Raw genomic sequence first — 23,109 nt, 5'->3', positions numbered from 1 at the left:
GAAGCCAAATGATCCCAGGGGTCTCTGTCTTCCAAGTCCATGGTCATCATCTTGGGGGACACTGGATGAAGACACCTTGCCTGAAGAGCTTTAGGGAGGACAAAGGGGGCCGTGGCTGATATCCATCCTGGTTCTGAGGCCCCATATCATCTGGTAGCAGCAAAATTTCACTCAAATTGCATAATTACTTCAGACTGTGAACAAAATTAAATGAGATAATAAAGATGTAGAAAAAGGGAACAACGGAGGATGGGCACAACTCTGGACAGAGGTAATCAATTAACGTTGGTCCAGTCAATCAATGAACGTACATGACTTTTAATGGTCTTTTTGGTATGGGGAGTAGCATATAGGTATTCAATTTGTTTCTTAAAATCTTCCTTCTCAAGAATATACATGAACATGTTCATAATCAGAAACAAGCAAATTTTAATTCCCCTAATTGCACAGTCTTGGTCAACTATTCCATACTTTTCCATACTTAGTCTTGGCTAAAACAAACAAACAAAATCTGGATTATACATTTGTTTTGCTTCATTATAAGACAGGAAGCAATGTTATAGAAAAGGTTAGACATTCCATGGAAATCAACTCATATTTCTATGAACCCTAAAATTTTTTGTTACAAGTTTCTTCTTGGTAAGTAACTTACCAAGGTGATCTTCAGATGTAAAATTGTCATGCTTTAAAATACAAAACTACTGAATGTACAAGGATTTGTTTTTCCCCTCCCAACTCAGTTTAACTGAACATGAAACATTAACTAGTTAACTCTACATGGTTCCAAATCTAATTAGCCAAGACAGTAAACCACTCCTAAATCAAATGCTTTACAAAGAAAGTATCCCAGGGTTGGCTACAGATGACATTCCTCTCATCACATAGCGATGAGGCCCACATCCCCTGCACTTGTATCTGAGCAGACTTTGTCACTGTCTGAGCAACAAAATATGACAGAAATCATGCTATGACAGTTTCTGGACCCAGGTTTTAAAGAATTGGCAGTATCCACCTCCTGTCGATTAAAACGTTCATTCCTAGTTTTCATACTTTGAGGAAGTAAAGGAAGGCACCCCCATAAGGAGGTCTGTGTCAAGAAGAAATGAGGTCTCTGGCTGAACCCCAAGTCAACAGCCAGCACCGACTGGCCAGCCATGCAAGTGAGCCATGACTCCTGTCCCCCTTGATAAGCCCAAGCTGACACTGGAATAGCAAAGACAAGAATTCTTGCCAAGTCCTGCCCACATCATACATTTGTGAACAAAGTAACTTTGATTTTGCCACCAAGTTTTGGGGTATTTGCATATCCAGCAATAGACCCTGAAGCCCACCCTAATTACAAACTGGTTTTCTCAAGTTGAAAGCCTGAACATACCAACCTCACATTTATATTGATCAAATCTACTATTTTTATAGTTCAAAAAGGTCATGGAGGTCAGAAACAGATGAACACACACACATAGCCAGGCGCCTGAAAACTCTTCACCGCTTCTTTATTGGGTGTACCCACAGTACAGAACCTCTCACACAGCTGTGAAAGGGGAAGGTTACATTTTCCTTCGGGAGCACCTTCATTTTTGTTTCTGTTACCACTTTGAAGAAAGTAAATCATTTCCAAAGAAAGACATTTTAAACTCCAAGTGTTTTAAGATTCAGCTTGCATTTTGTTGTGTTTGAAAAGGAAGTAGCATATTTTAGCCAGTGCCAGAAGATTCTTTTGTGGCCTTTTGACTTTCATGTGGATCAGAAGTCTTCACTGTCTGGTTGAAATCAGTCTATAATTTTCATATGCAAACTTTCATATCAAAACTGTTTCATTTTTTACCTCTACCCACAAACAGATGCTGTTTAAAAAAACACACACACAACTAAATTTAAAACCAGTCATGAACCACAGCATTTCTAACAGGGAAAATGAACTTTTGCTGCCCTCTCCTGCTAAAACAATGAAATACTAAAATACCAAAAGATGTATGAAGCTAAAGCGAAATCCTCAAACCAAAAGCAATGGACATGTCATTCTCATTATACCTCAATCAAAAATCAGACAACAACCAGAAAATGTATTGGTAATATTTATATTTGAAAGTTCCCCACTGATACATGAGGTCTGGATTACAACTTATATACAATAAGTGATTTCCAAAAAAGTAAAGAGAAGGGAAAGAAGGAAAGACGGGGGAGGGAAGGGAAGGAGTGGGGTAGAAAGGAAACCTATATTCATACACGTCATCATCTGGGATGTTTATTTCCAAGAGAGATGCTACTGCTGCAGTCGTGCACAATAAGCAGCACAAATTAACATTCCACTAGAGTAAAATGTGCTCAGCTTTCTCTCAAGATGCACCATCCTTTTAGTTTCAAAATTAAATACTGAGAAATATAAAATGCTTCCCAATATAGCTACTACAAAAATTCTTTGTGGCTCATTCCTTAACTCCACTCAGAGAAGCAGCTGAGCCAGAATATAAAAATAAAAATATCGATGTGCAAATAAAATATCACTGATCATGTCCGGTGCCACCTTTTTTGTTCTAGGCGACTGTCACTTTGTCATAACATTGGTAATAGCATCAAAAGAGAGAATCTCTCTATTTCTTGGGCCAGGTCAGTGCATCCAATTGAAGGAAAAAAACAAAACGGGGGGGGGGGGGGGAGGGGGGCGGGAGAAACACCTCTGAACACTTAAAAATGCCAATAACATCCATACTTCTTCCCTTTCCCACCCACCCCCCACCCCGGCCCCCACAAAAAAATAAAAAAGCTTTTAAAGCTCTAAATATACTTTTTTTTTCCCCTTTCCATAGTGTGATTGAGCCTAGGGCTATACATTTAAGTATAGCAGGTGCAATTATGAGCAATTCCTGGCTCCGCACCCTGGACTGTCCCACGCATAGGAGGAGGTACAAAATAAATTAGACCCTTCCATTTAGGCAAGTGAGCCCAAGATGAAGGAGTATAACCCTGCTTGTGAGTATCCAGAGGCATTGAGGATATTACTTATATCTCACTTTTTTTATTTTTTATTTTATTTTATAAAAAACAGATGTTAGGGGGAGCAAAATATAATAATTTCAAAGGACGAAAACTAAACACTGAGGGAAAACTGGGGACGCTTGCACAATGAGAAAAGGAATGCATGCCTGATTCAAAGTATGAGACGGGTCAGTTCACGCACATGGTTGTTCCAGGCCCACAGCCTAAGGCCTCAGCATCCTTCTAAACCACAGGGTTTTGTTTTCGTTTTTTGTTTTTCTTCCAAAGACACTCTTAGTCCTACCCCTGAAACCAATATGGTTGGGGTAAGGTTGGAGTGATCATCACTCACTAACTACAATATTTGCTATTTAAAAAATATATTTATATATAGTTCTGGAAATTAGGAAGCAAACAAAATATAACACAAAGATGCATTTGTCACAATTAACTCGACTTGCAGCAACAGCAGAAATGTGGGAAAGGACAAAGAGAGAGGGCTGCTGCAAATGCAGCAAGTACGTCCTTAAATATGTCACACAGTGCAACCATCAGGTTACCTCAGTTACTCTGCGTCACTGATACAACATGACAGATGTCACATTGTCACTTGCGGTTAAAATAGAAAAGACAGTGTTTCTTCTCAGAAGTTGCCCTATGAATTTTAGACATATATCTATAATAGCTTCTTTAAATATGTCTAAAATTTGGCTTTATTCTTCTCAGTTTGGAATGCTCAACATACGAAATTGACATCAAGGATATCGGTACAGCTTTCACCTTAGCTCTGAGGACAGGGTAAGGTGCAATAAAGAATCCTGGTCTTTCTCATTTCAAATGACTGCATTTCATTCTAACGGGCAGAGATATAGTTCATAAACCTGTGACCTTGATAGCAAACCAAAGTTCATATTGTCAAAATTAAATATAAAGCAAAGTCAAAATCCATGGGCTAAAATCAAAAGGGCTGAAGGAGATGGTTTGTTACAAATTTATTTTTTATCTTTAGCATTTGAACTTGCACCTTTGCTCCAGCACTTTTAAAGTAAGTTCTTTCATCTTTGGCAGCCTCTGCCAGCTTTACATTGAATCCCCATTAAAGTTCTTAAAAAAAAAAAAATCTATTAATTCCACTAAACCATGTTGTGTTTGATATTGCATATGACTCTTTTACTGCTGTTTCTTTTTCAGAATTAACAATGCCAAGTTCTGTTTTTGTTTTACAAAGTTATTGAGATGACAATGTCCATAATTGGCTGACTTTTTATGCACAAACTGTGACCTGATAATCCTGAAACACTTGATAGGGGAGAAAGGTCAGCGGCTTCTTTTTTTTTTCCTTTTTTCTTATAAAGAATAAAACTGCATATTCTATCTTATATTTTAAATGGAAGGAATAAACTATACAAGCCCATATTGATACCATATTTCTATTAAGAGCAACAACAGTTCATATGTTCCTGTTTGCTACTATCACAATTCAACACATGAACGCAGAATCAGCTCCATGTCACGAATACTGCTGGAAGGGATGGTTTAGGATTATCAACTCACTGCTGCCATGTCCATAACAAGCAAAAGCATCCTGGAAATAAATCCCAAAACACGAATCTTTCAGTACATGATAATGCAACTGCATTAGGTTAAGTACACAATGTACACAAGTGTTATCAGCATTTTAACTCCCCAAGATGTAAGATTCCTCTTTCAAATACAAAGCAGAGAGCCAGTAAGATATATCTATAATACAGCCCTAGATTTTGTGTGTTTTTTTTGTTTTCTTAAACAATTTGGTCACAATGCACCTTTGATATAAAAGCATTTTTCAACTTTATTATTAACACTCAGGACATTAGGAATTTCCAGATTTTTTTCAGTAGCATTTGTAGAACCACTTTTGGTAACAAATACAGTAGTTAGGAATACGCATCCAATTCAGAATGCATAATAATGTTTATCCTGAATCCTTTCTGGCTAAAAACAGGGCTGGCGCTGTGATGGGATACAGAACGAGAATCTACAAAAAACACTGTAATATGTTTGTTTGTTTGTTTTTCCCAGAGGCTACATCCTCTTTTTGCTGGAATACTTTATAAATACATATTAAAAAGTAAGGCAACAACTCCAAACAGTCCAAGCTGTTTGCTCGACTCTATTCCCAATTAGATTCACAATCCTGGCAATCAATTTCATGGTTGTACTGTTCAGTGTTTGTCTTTCTTATTTCCAAATGGTCCGAAAGGATGTCTCCTGACATTTCTAAAACATCTCTGCTATGTGTGTTCAATGATGTACATAACTAATACTGGTCAGGTGCTGAACCCTCTCTTGTCCCAGTGCCTGTTTTCAAAGGATTCAAGACATTGATCTGGATTCACCATAAACTCAGGCATGAATCCGAAATTCCCTTCCCTACCATGTTTATCACCTGTTCTCTTTTACTCCTAATTTTAAAACTAAAGGAGTACCAGCACTACCTGGTTACTGGAAAGATGTTCATTCCAGTAAACAAGACTTTTAACACGGGACCTTTATACTTCATAGCCCCATTCCACATTCAACTCATGAAGATGTGCAAAAGGAAAAGATGTCAAATTACAGTCAAGTTATCCAGAGGAGGATGTTATACAAACTTATAAGGAAATGACAGTCTTTTTTTTTTTCCTTCCTTTACTATAAATACATTTAACAGCTTAGCAGAAAGACAAGCTAAATTTAAGATTGTTCACATTTGAAAATTGTTTCATACTCTCTGCTAATGATAAATAAGGAACTCCCAATAATGGAATTTTAATATAGCAATTTCATCAACAGACCTCTGAAGACTGCTTTTTTTTTTTAAAAGAGGGTTAGAACAATAATTACGTTTGCCAAGTTCTGAGAAGTCCATCTACTGTCCAAACTTTGGATTGAAGTCCTTATTTGTTTTCCTTTACTTAGAGACAGGTATATACAGTGCTGTTGTAATAATGAAACAAATGTGAAATCTACTGTAAAGTTGCACAATACAGAAAACTGTTGCTCCATCTTCTACTACATAAATGTGTGACTCCACAGGTTAGTAATGTTGCTGTCATTATTTTCGTTAAGTTGGAATTATCCCATCACGTCTAAGACCTCTCTTTAACTCCAGATCCTCCAGTTTTTTCCACAATTCTTCACGTTCCTTTTCTTTCTTTTTCTCACTGGGGAAAAAAAATAGAATATAAGGTAAACAACTGAGAAAGTCTGAAAAGATGATCCAACAATAACTGCCCCCTTGACATACTTTAACCCAGGCTTTTAAAGATCTCTGAAAACTCTGGCATTAAACTTGTAGGTGTTTCATCTTTTTGGTTTTCTGCTCTTTTTTTTTTTTCCTTGACACATATATAGAAACAACATAGAGTAGGAAATGACAAGAATATTTTAAGATTTCATTTCACATTAATATTCCTTTACACTTAGCTCAATAAGGAAGATTAACTTCAAAATACCAAGAAAAAAAAAGATCAACATTTATAAGTATGTTACCCTAAATCCAATGGCATTTTTACTTTGGGTCTAGTTCAAATCTGATTTTCTTTTTCTCTCTGAATAGTTTCTCAAAAGGGTTTCTAGAGATGATATGATATAGAGAAGGTAGTAGGTCAAGAAAACATACTTCCTCTTTATTACAGTCCATTTTTTCTACATTGTATGTATGTAAAGTCTTTAGCAGAATCTTGTTCTTAAAAATATCAAACCACAGGAACCAAATTATGAATTTATTTTATACCTATATATAAAACTAAACATCCTTTCTTCTATAATTCCAGTTTTAATTCTCAACAGAACTTTGTTAGTATTATCAGTTATTAAATTTTTAATGTTCCAAACCTTACAATTGGCTCAATATCAATTTGTGACTTACAGACTTCAGATTTTACTGTTTGGTTAAAATTTTCCCAAAAACTAGATGTTCAAAATAGGGTAAATGAATTTTATTTTGCCAAGGACATTTTTAGATTACCATAGTTTTATAAAATAAAAGATGTTAACTTTAATATCAATGAAGTAATAAGTACGCAATCCAGGAATACATGGGTGCACTATAAATTCATATTTATTAAAAATAACTCACTACACTGTCCCTAGTTTCTTCATGTTGTGATGAACCAGTAAACAGCACACCTGATAATATTTGTGAATCTATAAATTCAGATAATTCCTAAAAACAGGGGCTCTACTTCACTTGGGAAGAATTTGACTTAGCAAGACTTTTGCACTTCACTGTAGTACAGTATGTTTATTCAGGGAAGGAAATCCACATAAGTGGAATGTATATATAATTCCACTGCCTTATATTTTTTAAGTCATTACCAGTTTTTTAAGTTGTACTGATTGTCTACAGCAACAGAAATTAATCTTCATCCCCTCCTGCCAAAATACCTCTAGAAATATCTAAAGACTTTTACATCCCCATTCCATCATTTTATAATTAGTATTTTGGCAATTTAAGCCTTGTTTACTGCAACTAGTTTTAACTGGCTCAAATACACTTGATACAATATAAATTTTATATAAATTTTAGTAGGCATAATAGTTTTTCAAACAATTACCTACTTGGTACCTTTGACCCTGAAAAATTTTATTTATAGGGCAATAATTCTCCAACCACTATGGATCCTAGATACCTAATTGCAGAGCAAAACTGTTTGGTAAATCATCACTTTAGGTTTCTCAGTACAATTTGGGGATAACATTAGGTCTGTCTAAAGCTTTATTATTTATCTATCATTGGCTGTGCTGGGTCTTCGTTGCCGTGCAGGCCCTTCTCTAGTCATGGTGAGCGGGGGCTCTTCGTTGTGGTGGAACAGGCTTCTCAGTGCAGTGGTTTCTCTTGTTGCAGAGCGCAAGCTCCAGGCACTTGGGCTTCGGCAGATTCACTGTGTGGGTTCAGTCATTGTGATTCGGGCTCTAGAGGGCTGGCTCAGTAGTTATGGCACACGGGCTTAGTGGCTCTAGGATGTGGGCTCTTCCCAGACCAGGGATCAAACAGGTTTCCCTTGCACGGCAAGGCAGATTCTTAAACAATGGAATCCCAGGGAAGCCCAACATTAGGTCTAAATAAATGTTATCATAGAATACTGATTTGAAAGTAAATTCTGCTGATCCTGCTGAGTTTCAATGCATATTGATCTTTTTACTTGGAAGAGGAGGAAGAGGAGGAAGGGCTTTAGAGACTTTATTCAACTAAAAAACAGCTTCAATATATGTTAGGTTCTTATTGCCCTAATTTGCAGCTTAAATGAAGAGCTGATATGATTAAACATTCCTAATCTTGTTACTGAGGCATTTCACCAGTCTTTGATCAAGAGTTGTATAGCAATCAATGCAGTCACCCCACTCCAGTACTCTTGCCTGGAAAATCCCATGGACAGAGGAGCCTGGTGGGCTGCAGTCCATGGGGTCGCTAAGAGTCAGACACAACTGAGCGACTTCACTCTGACTTTTCACTTTCACGCATTGGAGGAGGAAATGGCAACCCACGCCAGTGTTCTTGCCTGGAGAATCCCATGGACAGAGGAGCCTGGTGGGCTGCAGTCCATGGGGTCGCTAAGAGTCAGACACAACTGAGCGACTTCACTCTGACTTTTCACTTTCACGCATTGGAGGAGGAAATGGCAACCCACGCCAGTGTTCTTGCCTGGAGAATCCCATGGACAGAGGAGCCTGGTGGGCTGCCGTCTATGGGGTCGCACAGAGTCAGACATGACTGAAGCAACTTAGCAGCAGCAGCAGTCTACCCTATGGGGCTTTTCTTCTAGGTAAACTTTTTTGCTGAGTTATCATACATATTTTATACTGACAGCTTTATCTTCAAAAACCCTAAATATTTCTGATATAGCTTCTGTCACCCCTATTCTTTCCCACTTTTCTCTCTCCCTGTAGGTGGCAGTTTAAAACTTCACTACGCTGTCATACTAGGGATAATGTCAAACTCCCTGTTACAATTTCACAGAGCAGTAATGTTGACATATGTATCCGTCAGAGTTAGTTACTTATTCCACCCACCATTTTCAGATTCAATATTTTAAAAAATGTTGATCTGACCTGCAACAGTTACTAACTTCTTGCCTTCTAGAAATAAATCCTCTTTTCATTTCTTGTTGGGACTCTTTGTGACCCATGCACTGTAGCCCACCAGGCTCCTCTGTCCATGGGGATTCTCCAGCTAGGAATACTGGAGTGGGTTGCCATTCCCTCCGCCAGGGGACTCTTCCCAACCCAGGGGACTCTTCCCAACCCAGGGATCGAACCCAGGTCTCCCACACTGCAGGCGGATTCTTTACCATTTGAGCCACCAGAGAAGCTCTTGTTGGACAATACCAAATAAATCTCTTTAGTCTCTTTTTCTCTTCCTATATCCATGGAAAAACTAGTATTTCCATCTACTAAGTATACCCTTGTATTGCTCATTAGACAAAATACTAGTTTTTAAATACTCCTTCTGTCATTAAGAAAGTCCACTCGCTATAAATCACTTTAAAACACCAGACTGTCATAGTCAGCTTCATAGTGTCTATTTGCTGTTAATTATCTTTTTCTAGAGGCTGGCCTATTTAGTTTAAATGATAAATGATCATAAAACAGTTTTGAAATTCAATAAAAATGAATGAAATTAATTCAAATGATTTGAATATTTTAGAAACAGGTCTTCAGTAGTCTTAATGGATTTCTACAGATTTAATTCTTATTCAACTAGGAAAATAAAAATGGTTTTTAGTTACTATAAAAAGAAGGATATTACGTACAATGCACTCCTTAATGGTATATCACAGTATGAAAATTTGCCCTGTATTCCCTTCACTTAAATAACATTTTTTAAAGATTTTAAGTTTGAAACATGGAGGGTTATTATAAATTTAATGATTTGAAACAACTACAAATATAGTAAATTAAAAGTTCTTTAAGTCTGGTACAACATATCCAATAACTGATTTTTACCTCAACATGGTATTAAAAACAACTCAAGTCTCTTCTCTCTACTATTAAACACTTTTCATATTCCATAAAGTTGCTCTTGTATACCATATCCTGGTAATTTTTTAAAAAATCACTATGACGATCATCCGTCCCCTGCCACCAAACCTTTCCCTTCATTGCTCCTTTTATCTAAAATCCAAGTAACATATTAAAAATCAGGAAAAGGTGCAAAGGAACCACAGACAGTTTTTCTCAGGAGGTTTAGCCAGGTCCTGAGTATGAACACTGGGATCCTTGAAAGTCTATGGTTTTATAATATACACAAAGCTGACATTTTCTTCTGGATGAGAAAAGTCAACCCAGCGGTTCAACTACTAACTAGCTCTCCAGACTTTCCTCAACCTCTCCAAGTACATCGAAGTCAGGGTCTGAATATTTGTGTGCCCCCAAAATTCACATGTTGACATCCTAAACCCCAGAGGTGATGGTATTAGTAGGTGGGGCCTTTGGGGTGATTAGGTCATGAGGGTGGAGCCCTCATGAATGGGATTAGTGCTCTTATAAAAGAGACCCCACAGAGATCCCTTGCCCCTTCCACCTTGCAAAGACACAGTGAGAAGGTACCAGCTCTGAACCAGAAAGAGGGCCTTCACCCAACTATGGTGGCACCATGCTCTTGGGTTTCTGGATTCCAGAACATTTTTGTTGTTTGGAAGCTACCCACAAGATACCTATAATATGGTATAGCAGCCCACACAGACTAAGACACATCTTTTGGAAAGTTGAATATACTGAACGAGAAATAACAAAATTGAAGAATCACATAAATGAAATCAAGAAAGACCCATGAAACCAGAAGCATTTATTATAATGAGTTCAACTGGTTTCTGCTCCCTTTGACCTTAAACGTATCAAGATTTGCATAATACTCTCTACCTTTTTCTTTTCACTGCCCTTTAAATCACAGGAATGTGCTGGGTTCTAGCATAGAAAGTTAAGTTCTGGGTCAAAGAGCTAAACAAAAGCATGCCCCATCTCTCTTGCTGCTGGAGTGAAGGACAAATCAGCCCCATTCTAGTTCAGAATGGGAGTGAATCCAGATGGCTATCAACCTGATGGTCCCCTTATGTGGGCCTGAAACACCAGTTATGCATCAGGCTTCTAATCTGGACGCAGAAGAGAAACATTAGGGAAGGGAGGAGGAAAGCAGACTTAACCAAAATGACACTTTGTTACCCAGTGACACACTAATAAAGACACAGCTAATGCACATGCGAAAATGAATATGGAAATAAATAAAATCGTGCTGCTTAGGATTTCAGGTACAAGGAGGCAAATTCAGCAAAGAGCAAGGAAAGAACTCAATAGTTTTATGCACAGCTGACAAAAAAGCTTTAAAAAGTTACCGCTGACGATCTGACTTGTATGTGGCTGTCAGCTCATCAAACATGGTGCTGTTCATTTCCATAAACGCCTTCAACACATTGTACACTAACGCCACAATAGCCCTGGAAGCACAGAGAGAAAGGAACGTGTTGTTTAGTCCTATGTAATGGGTTGCTGCCCGAAGAAAATGGATGTACAACCTTTACCCTAATGAGCTGCTCACACCACCTAGTCACCATCCCTTTTTTAGTCGGAACAACTAGAAATGGCCTACAATTCATTTCCACATGAAGAGAGCTACATTCTTTAGACAAGAGATCTTTCTAAGGGGTTGGCAGGATTAGAAAAAGAAAATCTAATTTTGCCCTTCTAATCACTGGTACCCAGAATAGACTTGCCTATGGGCACTTGTTAATTCCCATTAATAAAAAGGCAAGTATAAAGCAACTTCACCCTAAAAATGAACACTTGTGGCAGGACCAACCTTTGAGACCTGAATTTGCATAGAATTTTATTTCTAAAGTGATAAAATACATAATTCATCAAAATCAAAGGCTGTTTCCATGGTAACAAATTTTATACATCTATAATTCATATTCAAAGATGATACCAAGCCCCCCTTGTAAGTTGGGCAGCTTAATAAGAGTTACATTTCTAGTGGTGATTTGCATCAGTCCTCTTGCTGACTCAACACACAGGCCGAAGGTAACTGGCTAGCTGGTGATGGCTGCTATCAGTGATGGAACACTAAACAGCTCAAGAGCCAAACGGCTGCCCATGCTTATCAAGTCTAAGAATAAGCTCTCGGCAATGTGAGGACTCTGCCATGACAAGCCTAGTATCTCCAGACTAGAATCTAAACAACACTTCCCTGTGCAAAACTATACATTTCTTCCATTTCGTGTGTTTTCTAACACCACTGAAAAAGGCATTCCTTGGGTTTGAAGTTTCTAAAACATTTATAAGTGGGTTTACTGTGTTGCTTCTACCCTGTGTTCATTAAAAGAGAAACTTCAGCTGTCTTTTGTTGAAAAGAAAGACCTTCTCAGATATGACCGTGATGGAGCTGTGATGGAGAAAAGGCAAACACATTCTGCTGAGCGGTTAAGGACACGTGCCAGAACCATTCTAGGTTCTCAAGAGGCTCCCTACATAATGAGATTTAACTGTTTGCCAGCTCTTATATTTTTATAAGCTTTAGTCACGAATTTAACAAATGTGAAAAGTGAGAAACATGACATTTTACAGTTGTATGCAAAACTTGTAGACAAACATATTATGGAAATACTGAATTATATTTCATTTTTAATGCCACATTCAATTTTCTTTCTATGTCATAGAGAAACATGTCAAGTCATTCAAATACAGAATGCTTTAACTTTCATAAAACTAGATGACAAAAAACATTCAAAAATGTTTTTACCCTCTACAGAATATGTATAATGACTGAGTTGGTTTTTAAAAAATGGATCTCGCTAAAATGCAAATCAATTCAGACCACTTCCCTTCCTACAACTCTCTAATGTTTCCTTATTATTTACTTGGTGAAGATTCACATAGGCACTACTCTACTTTCTCAAATGAGCGTGTGCTTCAGCCCTCCCAAATTCACAGGCCTCAGAACACGACAGGTGCTTCTTAACTTTTGTGCCTTTTTAGGCGATGGGTAAACCCACTATCTCCATGGGCTACCCCTATCCCATCCACTTGCCCAATTCTTTTAAGATTCAGTATGAGCATCATCACCCCCATCAATATAATACAAATCTCTCCACTTGATCCAGAGCATCCCCAAAAGATCTTAGCAATATTCATAGACAGGTTAAGATGCCCTCAAATAAACAGATACGTGAACATAGCAACACTTAAAACACTGTTTTATAAAAAAGTCTGTTTACTTGTGGGTCTCCCCAACCAGTCAGTGAATTTCTAAAATGTAGACATTTTACCTTTTCACACACGTATCTTCAGCAGCACGCACAACATCTGACATACAGCATGCATACAAGACATTTTATCAAGCAAAAGAGAAGGAAGGAGGAAGAGAGGCCAAAAGAGAGAAGGAGAGGGAAAGATGGAAGGAGAGAGGGAGGTATGGAGAGCAGGGAGGAAAGAAGGAAGGAAGGAAGAGGAGGAGGGAAGAAGGGAGGGAGGAAGAAAGAGAAGGAGAGGGAAAACTGTGAAAACCTACGGATTCCAATGTTCTTTTGAAATCCTATAAAGACTGGAAAACATGATGGGAAGGATGACGTTAGAGTTTTCTTCTATTAAACTCATGATGTATTCGTTATTCCAATAATAGAGTGCCCTTTCTGCCACCTTTGAGAAAAGGAAAAAGAAAATGTTAACAGAGAGAAAAAGACAAAGATAAAACAAAATTATAACCTCTTCAAAAAAAGTATTTTAAGACTATTTTAGTATCATTCAAACAAGTATAAAATTAAGTATTAATCACACTTTACGTATTTGTGGGTTTAAAATCTTTCACAAAGTTCCAAACTGGTTAATCAATTTGGGAAAGAAAAAGAAGATCTGCTACCTGCTTATTTTTATTCTCCTTTTAACACATTTATTCTCCTGATTCCACATTTTCCCTACACAGCTCGCAAGCATCAGACACCTTCACCCTGCTTCTAAATGCCATGCTGTTTCCCATCACTTTAATTCCCTTCCTGGCTCACCTCTTTCATCCCACACACTTCAGATCAACCACAGGGCCCAGCATGTAGCTGGCCTTCAGTCAATAGTTGCTGTAGAAAACGCAGCTGCCCATCCCTGCAGAGCAGGCGCATTTGCTAAACACCTCCTTTGGCCAGAGACTATGCCCAGCCTGCAGGCAGAATGTGTCATCCTTACCACCATCCGAGGAGTGGGTACCACTGTACAAACAAGGGCACTGGGGTTCAGAGAGATGGGGAACCTGGCTACAGTCACACTGCTTGTCAGTGATAAACTGAGACATGAGTCTAGTGCCCAGACTCCTTCCAGAGTTCATTTCTGGTCCCCTCCTTTGAACTGGGTAAGCCAGGAGGAAGGCACTCAGTTTTGGACTTAGGGATACTGGCTGTATGTACATGCACTTGCTATCTCAGACCTCTTTTTTCTGACCGCCACTTTTATCAACTGACTCTCTGAATTCAAAGGAATGCTTCAAAGAAAACCTAAAAAATCTAAAAAGCAATCTAAGATAACAATAAGCATTCAAGTAAACCAAAGTCTCAGAAGAAAAAACAACAATACCAAAAAAAAAAAAAAACAACACTAAAAACTCTAAGAGTAGTTATATGGGGAAAGGAAAAGAGTTTCTTTCATTTACACGGATTAAGAAATTATGCTTCTTTTAAATACATTTAATAAATCTGTCCCCACCCCCTCCACAAAATTCATTTGCTGAAGCCCTAACCTCTAGTGTGAGTGCATCTGAAAATAGGAGGTAATTAAGGTTAAATGAGGTCATATGGGTGAGGTCCTAATCAGATAGGCTTGGTGACCTTGTATGAAGAGGAAGCAAGAGATTTGCTTCTTCCCTCAAGCATGCAGCAAGGAAAGGCCATGCGAAGACACAGTGAGAAGATGTACAAGCCAGAAAGAACCCTCCCAGCAGCAGACCATGCTGGCACTCTGATCTCAGACTTCCAGCCTACAGAACTATGAGAAATCAATTCCTATTGTTTAAGCCACACAGACATGTGTGTGCTCAAATCATGTCCAACTCTTTGTGACCCCATGGACTGTTGCCTGCCAGGCTCCTCTGTCCACAGGGTTTTCTAGGCAAAAATACTGGAGTGGGTTGCCATGCCATCTCCAGAGGGATCTTCCCAACCCAAGAACCGAACCCATGTCTCTTGCATCTCCTGCATTGACAGGTGGATTCTTTATCACTAGCACCACCTGGGAAGCGCTATGGAAGTCTGCTGTGGTCTAAATGTTTGTGTCCTCCAAAACTCCTACATTGAGATCCTAACCTCCAAAGATGATGGCATTAATGCCTTTTCAGAGAGACCCCCGAGAACCCCCCTAGCTCCTTCTACTACGTGAGGATACAACAAGAAGTCTGTGACCCAAAAGAGAGCCCTCACCCAAACATGCTGCCACCCTGATCTCAGACTGCCAGCCCCTGGGACTCTGAGAAAAGTTTTCTGTTTTTTATAAGCCACCCAGTCTGTGGTATTTTGTTAAGTAGCCCTAAGACACAGACCCAGTGGATTAAGACACTCTGTCTCCCTTTGATGCTTCTGAGCTCCACTTGAGTCTGTCTTCCTGATAATGCTCATTTGGAAAGAGATTCCTGCTCTTTGCCCTCCACTACCCCCAAACACATAATAAAAACTGAAAAATAAGGTAAACAATCCAAGTATTTGAGTACCACAGACCATGAGTAATATGTAAAACATCTACAAAGGGTCCTGCATTTTCAAAGAAATCTAGACATGTGTCATATCATCTGAATGCGATGGTTCATAGAATGGTTTCTTTTTTTTTTTCTTCTTGGCTCTGTGGTACAACTGCAAGGTTGTCATTAGATTACTGACTTGACATACTAAAGATGTCTTTAGGTCAAAAATTAGAACAGCAACAGCCAGTGTCTCTAACTATGCAAGATAATAACAGCTCAGAGGGAAGTCTACCATCAAGTCCATCATGCTAGCAGCGGGGCTTTGTGCCGCCAACTGCAATCTGAACACTCTCTTCCAATCACGAGGCAGTATATAAACAGTCAATTCTCTAGGTCTGTGATTTGGACCTTTGATGAGAGTGCCAAATTAGAAAATCTAATGTGTTTCACCCCAGATCACCTTCTTCTCTCCAGTGTGGGTCCCACAGCACAACTTAAATGGCCCCAGTGGAGAAAAGCGTTGCCCAGGCTCACCTTCCCTGTAATCTCTCAGAGTGGCCACAAGGAGGCAGACTGGTGCCACCGGAAGGTCACAGGCTTTCACAAGAAGCTATGCCATGTGACTCCTCTCTCCCTCTTGGGAACTTCAACAGATCGTTTTCTGAACCTCCTTTTTCTCATCTAGAAAGTGGAGTGGGGAAGTCTTATAGGATAATCTGAAGTTCAGGAGTAATGTATGTGAAACATCTAACACAGTAAAGAAGATCAGCATTCTTTTTTTCTCCTAAGCTTTATTCACCATTCTCTCTTACACACCATAGGAGTCCTACCTGTCCACCTCTTATTCAGCCCTTTCATTTGAGACAAGTTCTTGAACCACTCTGAAGGTCAGTGTTTACATCTGTAAAAATCATACTGCCCTGCCTGCAGAGTGGTCATGAGAATTCAAGTTACTAGACAGAATGCACCATCACAGTGGATGTCATGTAGCAAGAGTTCAAGATGAAGGTGGTGATTATCACAAGTATTATTATCAGGTGAAAAAACAGCCAATAAAAACAACAGGTAGCTAGTGTCCATTACATTTCTTTCAATAGAAATAAAACTTGACCAAAATAATACATGTTGTACAAGCCACTCTGGCTCATGCCCTCTTTTTAACTAACCTGAAAATGGGGGCTAGACACACACTTGGCGATTTGTTTAAACAAAGGTTCTTGGATTTTAACAAATTGCGAAGGTTCAATCACATCCAGTATTTCTTCCAGCTCCCCAAGGAACATGACCTAGAAGTACATGCAAAACACCAAGTGTCAGGTATTGATTAAAAATCTATACAGTCAATGAGGAAAACGAGAATTTTGCACGGTTTTAAATAGTGAAAATTTATGCATAAAATCGAACATGAACAAATCAGAATTTAACTTATGTTAGATGTTTATTTCCTAAGAAATTCACCGGAGGGTACTTGTTAAGAACAAATTTCCTACAGCATTGAAGATGTGATTCTATTTACTTTGGAAAAAATACTCCGTGTGCTACATCTATCACATAAAGCAGGGGGTACTTACACACTGCAGCAGGGCCCTGGGAAATGGGACTGTCCCTGTGGGGCTTGCCTCCCCGCCTCCATATTTTTAAAACGGTAGGCGAGTGGCCGTCTTGCATGATGGACAAAGTCCACTGCGGCACATGCAGATATTTGCCAAACACTGACAGCCCCGTGCCATGAGCTAGGTGCTCCTCTAGGAGACACCGGTTCACAGAACATACAAAGTCAGAGACACACCAGTGAGCAGATTTAGTCACAGACAGATGCCACTTTAAACTCCTCAGCACACGCTGACCCATTCTCCACACTTACATGTACATATGTACACACTCGCTCGCTATTGAGCACAATGAATCTCATTGCCTCAGTACCCTGTGCTTCCAAAACCAGAGCTTTTAGATCACAAAATGGAGCCAAATCAATAGTACAGTCACTTGTTTTAAATATAATGGAAAACAGAGAGAGAAATAAAAACAATATTCCCATTTAGGTAGGAAGAAATGACTGCCTAGAAAATAAGTATGCAATTAAAATATGAAAAATGATCTTTTCATATCTTAAGATGCATCTGGGTAGCAATGACTAGTTTAATTTTACCTAACAGGTATTAAGAAATTAGAAGAGTTTCTGAAAATATGTAAAGGAGGGCTTTGGCGAACTGAAGCTGATTTGAGAAGGAGGGTGTTTCCATCAAAAGTGAAATATAGTCGAGCCTTACCATTTGTTAAGAAACATTCTGAATTTCTTCTAAAACACTCTCCAAATATAAAAGCAACTGCTGACCTTTGTTTCTGGGCCGTTTTCTACATGGTTTCTAACCTTTCAGAAAAGGTGGTATAGATCTGGTGCTCAGCGAGGCTCACTTTGCAAAGAGACTCGCTTCCGCCACAACCTCACACTGCACATGCCCGGTGAGATCTTGGCAAAAGTACAAATGATTATAAATGAGGGATTTCCAGGGCCACTTGTGAACAGCTGAAACTAAAGGTCTGCAACATATTTTAAAATTGTGCATAGTAAGATCTCACCCACATGATGCTTTAAAGTGGGTATCTGGGCAGGTTGCTACAGCATCTATCAACAGTGACAGCAAAACCTCCATACTCTGTAGGAAGCGGACATCAGTGAGCAGACCAGGATAAAAGCCCAGGGTGCAGGAATCAGGGGGGAAGGCTCTGGCCTAATCACCTAAACTTGGTGTACCCAGGAAGGCTACTTAACCCCTAAATATCAATTTCATAACTAGTAAAATGAGAATATTTACAGTCCTGCCTTATTCTGAGTTACCGTGAGGATTAGCTAAGACAATGCATCTTTACAGATGCCTATTATCTCAGTGCTCTAGTAAGCTATTAACACATGGACACTGAACACTTACCTCTTTTTGACTACATGTTTTGGGCCAAAATTTCATTAATCCCCTAATAACCTAAAATGAAAAGGAGAAAAACAAATTGCACTTCATTTTTCTTATATACTCCATGAAAAGTGGTTTTTCTGAAGTTTTTTAAAATTATAGAAAAAATACTTACTGGTTCTGTGAGTGAAGGATCTTTCTCCAGAAACTGTACTATGCAATATGCCAGCTGGAAAAACAAGCAAACAGAAGACAAAATTAGAAATTCTATATGCTCAGGGCTCAAAGATGTATTATTAAAAAGCCCTAAAAAGCTTCCAGAGTCTGGTTTTAATAACTTCACATTTAATTCATTTAAAAAATAAAATACATATAAAGGAAAATAAGCTACTTTTTCAAGCCAAAGATCGACACTAATAAGGCAGCAGGGAAATTTTTTTAAAAAGAATGTTGGGACATGAAGTAGTCAGTTAATGAAAAGCAGAGGTGAAATACAACATCCAGTATGTTCTGAAAGTATCTCATCTTCATAGAGTTTGCGCTACATCTCACGGGTTTCTTTTCTCTTTGCTGGAACATTAACAATATAGGGTTTTACTGTGGTTCCAGAAGAGTCCTATCTGAGAAGCAGGCACTTAACTGAAAACACTGCTGACCACCTGAAATGGCACATCCAGGTTGAAACAGTTTCATGGAAAGATTTAAAAGGTTGTACCTGCCATGGATAGAACCCTGAATAAACACGAAGAGTTCTACATCTGATGCTAACTCATCAAGGTAAGAATTTTTTTAAATGATCATGAAGTGTGATATCCTATTTCAAAAACTCAAGGCAAGATCAGCAAAGGGGCTCAGAAAGATTCTTGGACAAGAAATTCACTCTTGTGAAACAATATTTTGATGGTGTTCTAAATTAGAAGCATATGGGCTAATTTTTCCTCGAAACACACTATTTCACATTTAAAGAGGAACACTACTCTGAAAGATGTGTTACATTTTTATGAAGACTCAAAACATTCCCATTACAGGGAGGGGGCATGTCAGAGGTTTGAAATGCTAAAACTAAAATGCCATGATATCGTGTATCTACCCCCTAGTGACATGCTTACCATGCAAGGCAGTGTTAGCGGGGAAATTAGAATGCGGGGACTAGACAAGGTATGCTTTTTAAAGTAATGGAGGCTAAAGTGAAAATATCGGTTGATTGGATTTCTTGTGAGAGTGTTATTTGTATGGAGAAGGTGAGAAAAAAAAGGTGAATGAACTAGAAGAGGGGGTAAAAAGGGCAAGGACAGACTAACGCAAGATGAGGATGGGCTAAAAGATCTGAGAACATTCCAAAATGATTACATACCTCCAAAATGTCTAAATCTGAAAAGCCCATCTACATGTTTATCACATGCAACCCGCTGAATATATGATTATGAACTTGGGCAACTAAGTTCTCTCTGTGAGATGAGATGATTAAGCAACTGCTGTTCCCACTTAAGAAATAATTCCCATGATTCTCCTATACACAGGCAAATATATACACATTTTATTTGCTTTGGGGAATATTTTTAACTTCCACAAGCCTTTTGTTTGTTTAAATTAAGTAAATAATAAGAACAACAAAACAATGGGTTTACAAACTTTATTTTGCTTCCAAAAGTAGTTGTACAAAATTCTACCTGGGCATGGAAGAGTGATAAGCTCCTGACAGTGTGTAAAGGGATCAACACTTTCACCAGGAACTGTTTGTGTTCTGCCTTGAGAGGTAAAGCAAAGCCATTGATAATACTAGGAAAAAGAAAAGAGACATGAATTAGTGATGTTATTACCACAACAAGCTAAATTGAGATGCGTTCTTGTGAGATCAGGCTATATCTAAATCAGTTTCTGTTTGATCCAGAACAAACCAAAACCCACCCCAGTGGCATTCAAGTCCTTTCAGTTGCTTTAAAGAATACCTTTAAGTAGAAAGAGAATTTAAAAGAAGGAAATTTGCTTCTGATCTCCCAGCAAAGGCTCTTGAGCTCTTACACTTAGATGCACAGTTCCCAAAAGCTTTTGTATCAAAACTCTTTATTTTTCCTTCCCCCTTGCTATTGCTGCTGCTAAGTCACTTCAGTCGTGTCCGACTCTGTGCGACCCCATAGACGGCAGCCCACCAGGCGCCCCCGTCCCTGGGATTCTCCAGGCAAGAACACTGGAGTGGGTTGCCATTTCCTTTTCCAATGCATGAAAGCGAAAAGTGAAAGTGAAGTCTCTCAGTCGTATCCAACTATTCGTGACCCCATGGACTGCAGCCAACCAGGCTCCTCCATCCATGGGATTTTCCAGGCAAGAGTACTGGAGTGAGGTGCCTTTGCCTTCTCCGTTCCTTCCCCCTTATCCTTCCCCAAATAATCACTGGCCTGGTTCACTGATGACCCTTTCCATTTCCAGACAGTGTTTCTTTCCATCCCTGAAATCTGCTCATGCCAAGAATACCCCAGGGTATAAAGCCCACCCGTGGGAAGTCCTAAAGGGAACCAAGTGGCTCCACCTTCTCTCTCTCCTCATATTAGGAGGAGAGACTAAGTAATCACATTGTCCAGCTACATTAGACTCCCTTGTGTGTGGAAACCCAACAACAGCTGTCTCTCCCCAATTCATTTCACTACTCCAGGCAGCAGCCGTTCAAGTACACCTGGTACATGGGCCCTTTGAAAATTGCAATCTTTCTAATTTTAAAAAAAATACTGTATTTATTTATTTTTGGCTATGCTGGGTCCTCCTTGCTGTGTGCGGGATTTCTCTAGCTGCAGTAAGCGGGGGCTACTCTTGGTGGCAGTGCACAGGCTGCTCTCGTTGCAGAACACAGGCTCTTGGGTGTGCAGCCTTCAGGACTTGCGGCACGAGGGCTCAGCAGTTGCAGCTTGTGGGCTCTACAGCATGGGCTCAGTAGTTGTGCTGCACAGGCTTTAGTTGCCCACAGCATGTGAAATCTTCCCAGGCCAGATCAAACCCATGTCCCCTGCACTGGCAGGCAGATTCTTATCCACTGTGCCACCAGGGATGTCCCTCTAGTTTATTGTAAACCTGCTCTCAAATATTATGGCAGAGAAACGAAACTGACAAGAAGATGATGTTTGAGTAAGTGGTCTGACGGTGATTAGATGAATAACGAATAAACTGTTGGCTCTTTCTGTCATTCCAAAATAATTAGCAATGCATAATTATGAAAGAAGGGGAACACAAAACTATGTTTTGTAGAGTCAGTTGGGAAACATGCTATAAGCACAATTGAGACCTGATGTACATACAGTAAGATCTGGGGCAGCGTCTCCCCGTGCCCCCTGACCCCAACCATCACAACAATATTCACCTGAGATTGGCAATGAGCTAAAAATGTGCTGCTGCTGCTGCTAAGTAGCTTCAGTCATGTCCGACTCTGTGCGACCCCATAGACGGCAGCCCACCAGGCTCCCCCGTCCCTGGGATTCTCCAGGCAAGCACACTGGAGTGGGTTGCCATTTCCTTCTCCAATGCATGAAAGTGAAAAGTGAAAATGAAGTCGCTCAGTTGTGTCCGACTCTAGCGACCCCATGGACTGCAGCCTACCAGGCTCCTCCATCCGTGGGATTTTCTACGCAAAAGTACTGGAGTGCGGTGCCACTGCCTTCTCTGAAAAATGTGCTTACCTTCCTAATATTTCCAGCAGTTCAGCTACACCATTGAAGTGTTCTGTTTCATAAACAAACCTAAAAAGAGAGAGGAAAGAAAAGGGGAGGGAAGGGGAGAAGAGGAGAGAAAAGAGAAGGAAAAAAAGAAAAAGTTAGTACACTATGTTCAAATATTTGAGGTTTACTTAATACTTCTATAAAACCATCAACTTTGCTTCTCCTCCCTCCACTTACCTTAGAAAAATATTGTTAATCTGTTTTCGGATAAATGCTCTAAGACCAAGAAACTTGCCATAAATTCTGTGTAAGACTGTTTTTAAGTAGTCCCGTTCCCGAGGGTCTTCGCTGTCAAACAGCTCCAAAAGCTGTTGTAAATAAAAAATAGTGTAGCTGTCAAAAGCAGTTTCTGCAAAGGATTTACAAATTCTGCCACTTGTTATTTAAAATCTCTTCCTTCCTTCTTCAAAACATTAAAAATCTATTATGTGACAAGCACAGCGCTAGTCTCTGGGAATGCAGGGATAAGTCAGACTAGAGACGAGATGCACAAGAAGAACAATAATCGGAACAGTAATTATAATACTAGGTAACACACATATAGCACTGAGTATGATCAGCAGGCAATTTTCTAAACAACCTGCTTACATTAATACTCCTTATAAGGTAGTCTTAGTCCCATTTTAAAGGAGAGGAAATTGGGGCACAAAGATGAGAAGTGGTAGAACTAGAATTTGAACCCAAGCAGTCGAGACCCTGGAGTCCATTATTTCAGTCACCACACTTTTGTGGCATAAGCCATCTACTGACCTTATGTTTCAAAGACACGGCTAGGCTTTCAGCTCTCCCAGAGCATACAAGTAAACTGAGATAACCTAAACCAAAGCAAAGATCAAAAAGTTCCCAAGAA

At 39.3% G+C, this 23,109-nt stretch overlaps 1 protein-coding gene across 3 annotated transcripts in view; it reads right to left on the bottom strand.

The window, feature by feature from the left end:
• Positions 1-1,476: 1,476 nt before the first annotated feature.
• The window catches only part of PPP2R5E (protein phosphatase 2 regulatory subunit B'epsilon), a 160,198-nt gene continuing 138,565 nt past the window's right edge, over positions 1,477-23,109 (bottom strand). For 2 of the 3 annotated variants that reach the window (XM_025295397.3, XM_025295398.3), the window contains exons 6-14: positions 22,437-22,567; positions 22,221-22,280; positions 20,226-20,334; positions 18,731-18,784; positions 18,577-18,627; positions 16,813-16,932; positions 13,502-13,629; positions 11,331-11,432; positions 1,477-6,161 (exon numbers count right to left, since the gene is read on the bottom strand). In XM_025295397.3, the coding sequence (XP_025151182.1) occupies positions 6,062-6,161; positions 11,331-11,432; positions 13,502-13,629; positions 16,813-16,932; positions 18,577-18,627; positions 18,731-18,784; positions 20,226-20,334; positions 22,221-22,280; positions 22,437-22,567 (855 nt within the window). In that variant the 3' untranslated portion in view covers positions 1,477-6,061. The remainder of the gene's footprint in view (positions 6,162-11,330; positions 11,433-13,501; positions 13,630-16,812; positions 16,933-18,576; positions 18,628-18,730; positions 18,785-20,225; positions 20,335-22,220; positions 22,281-22,436; positions 22,568-23,109) is intronic. The other variant, XM_025295399.3, reaches the window with a different exon arrangement.

This window comes from Bubalus bubalis, chromosome 11 (genome assembly GCF_019923935.1).
Source record: "Bubalus bubalis isolate 160015118507 breed Murrah chromosome 11, NDDB_SH_1, whole genome shotgun sequence".
NCBI classification, from domain to species: domain Eukaryota; kingdom Metazoa; phylum Chordata; class Mammalia; order Artiodactyla; family Bovidae; genus Bubalus; species Bubalus bubalis.
Note: the sequence above shows the minus strand (reverse complement) of the source record. Positions and strands in the feature narration are given on the sequence as shown.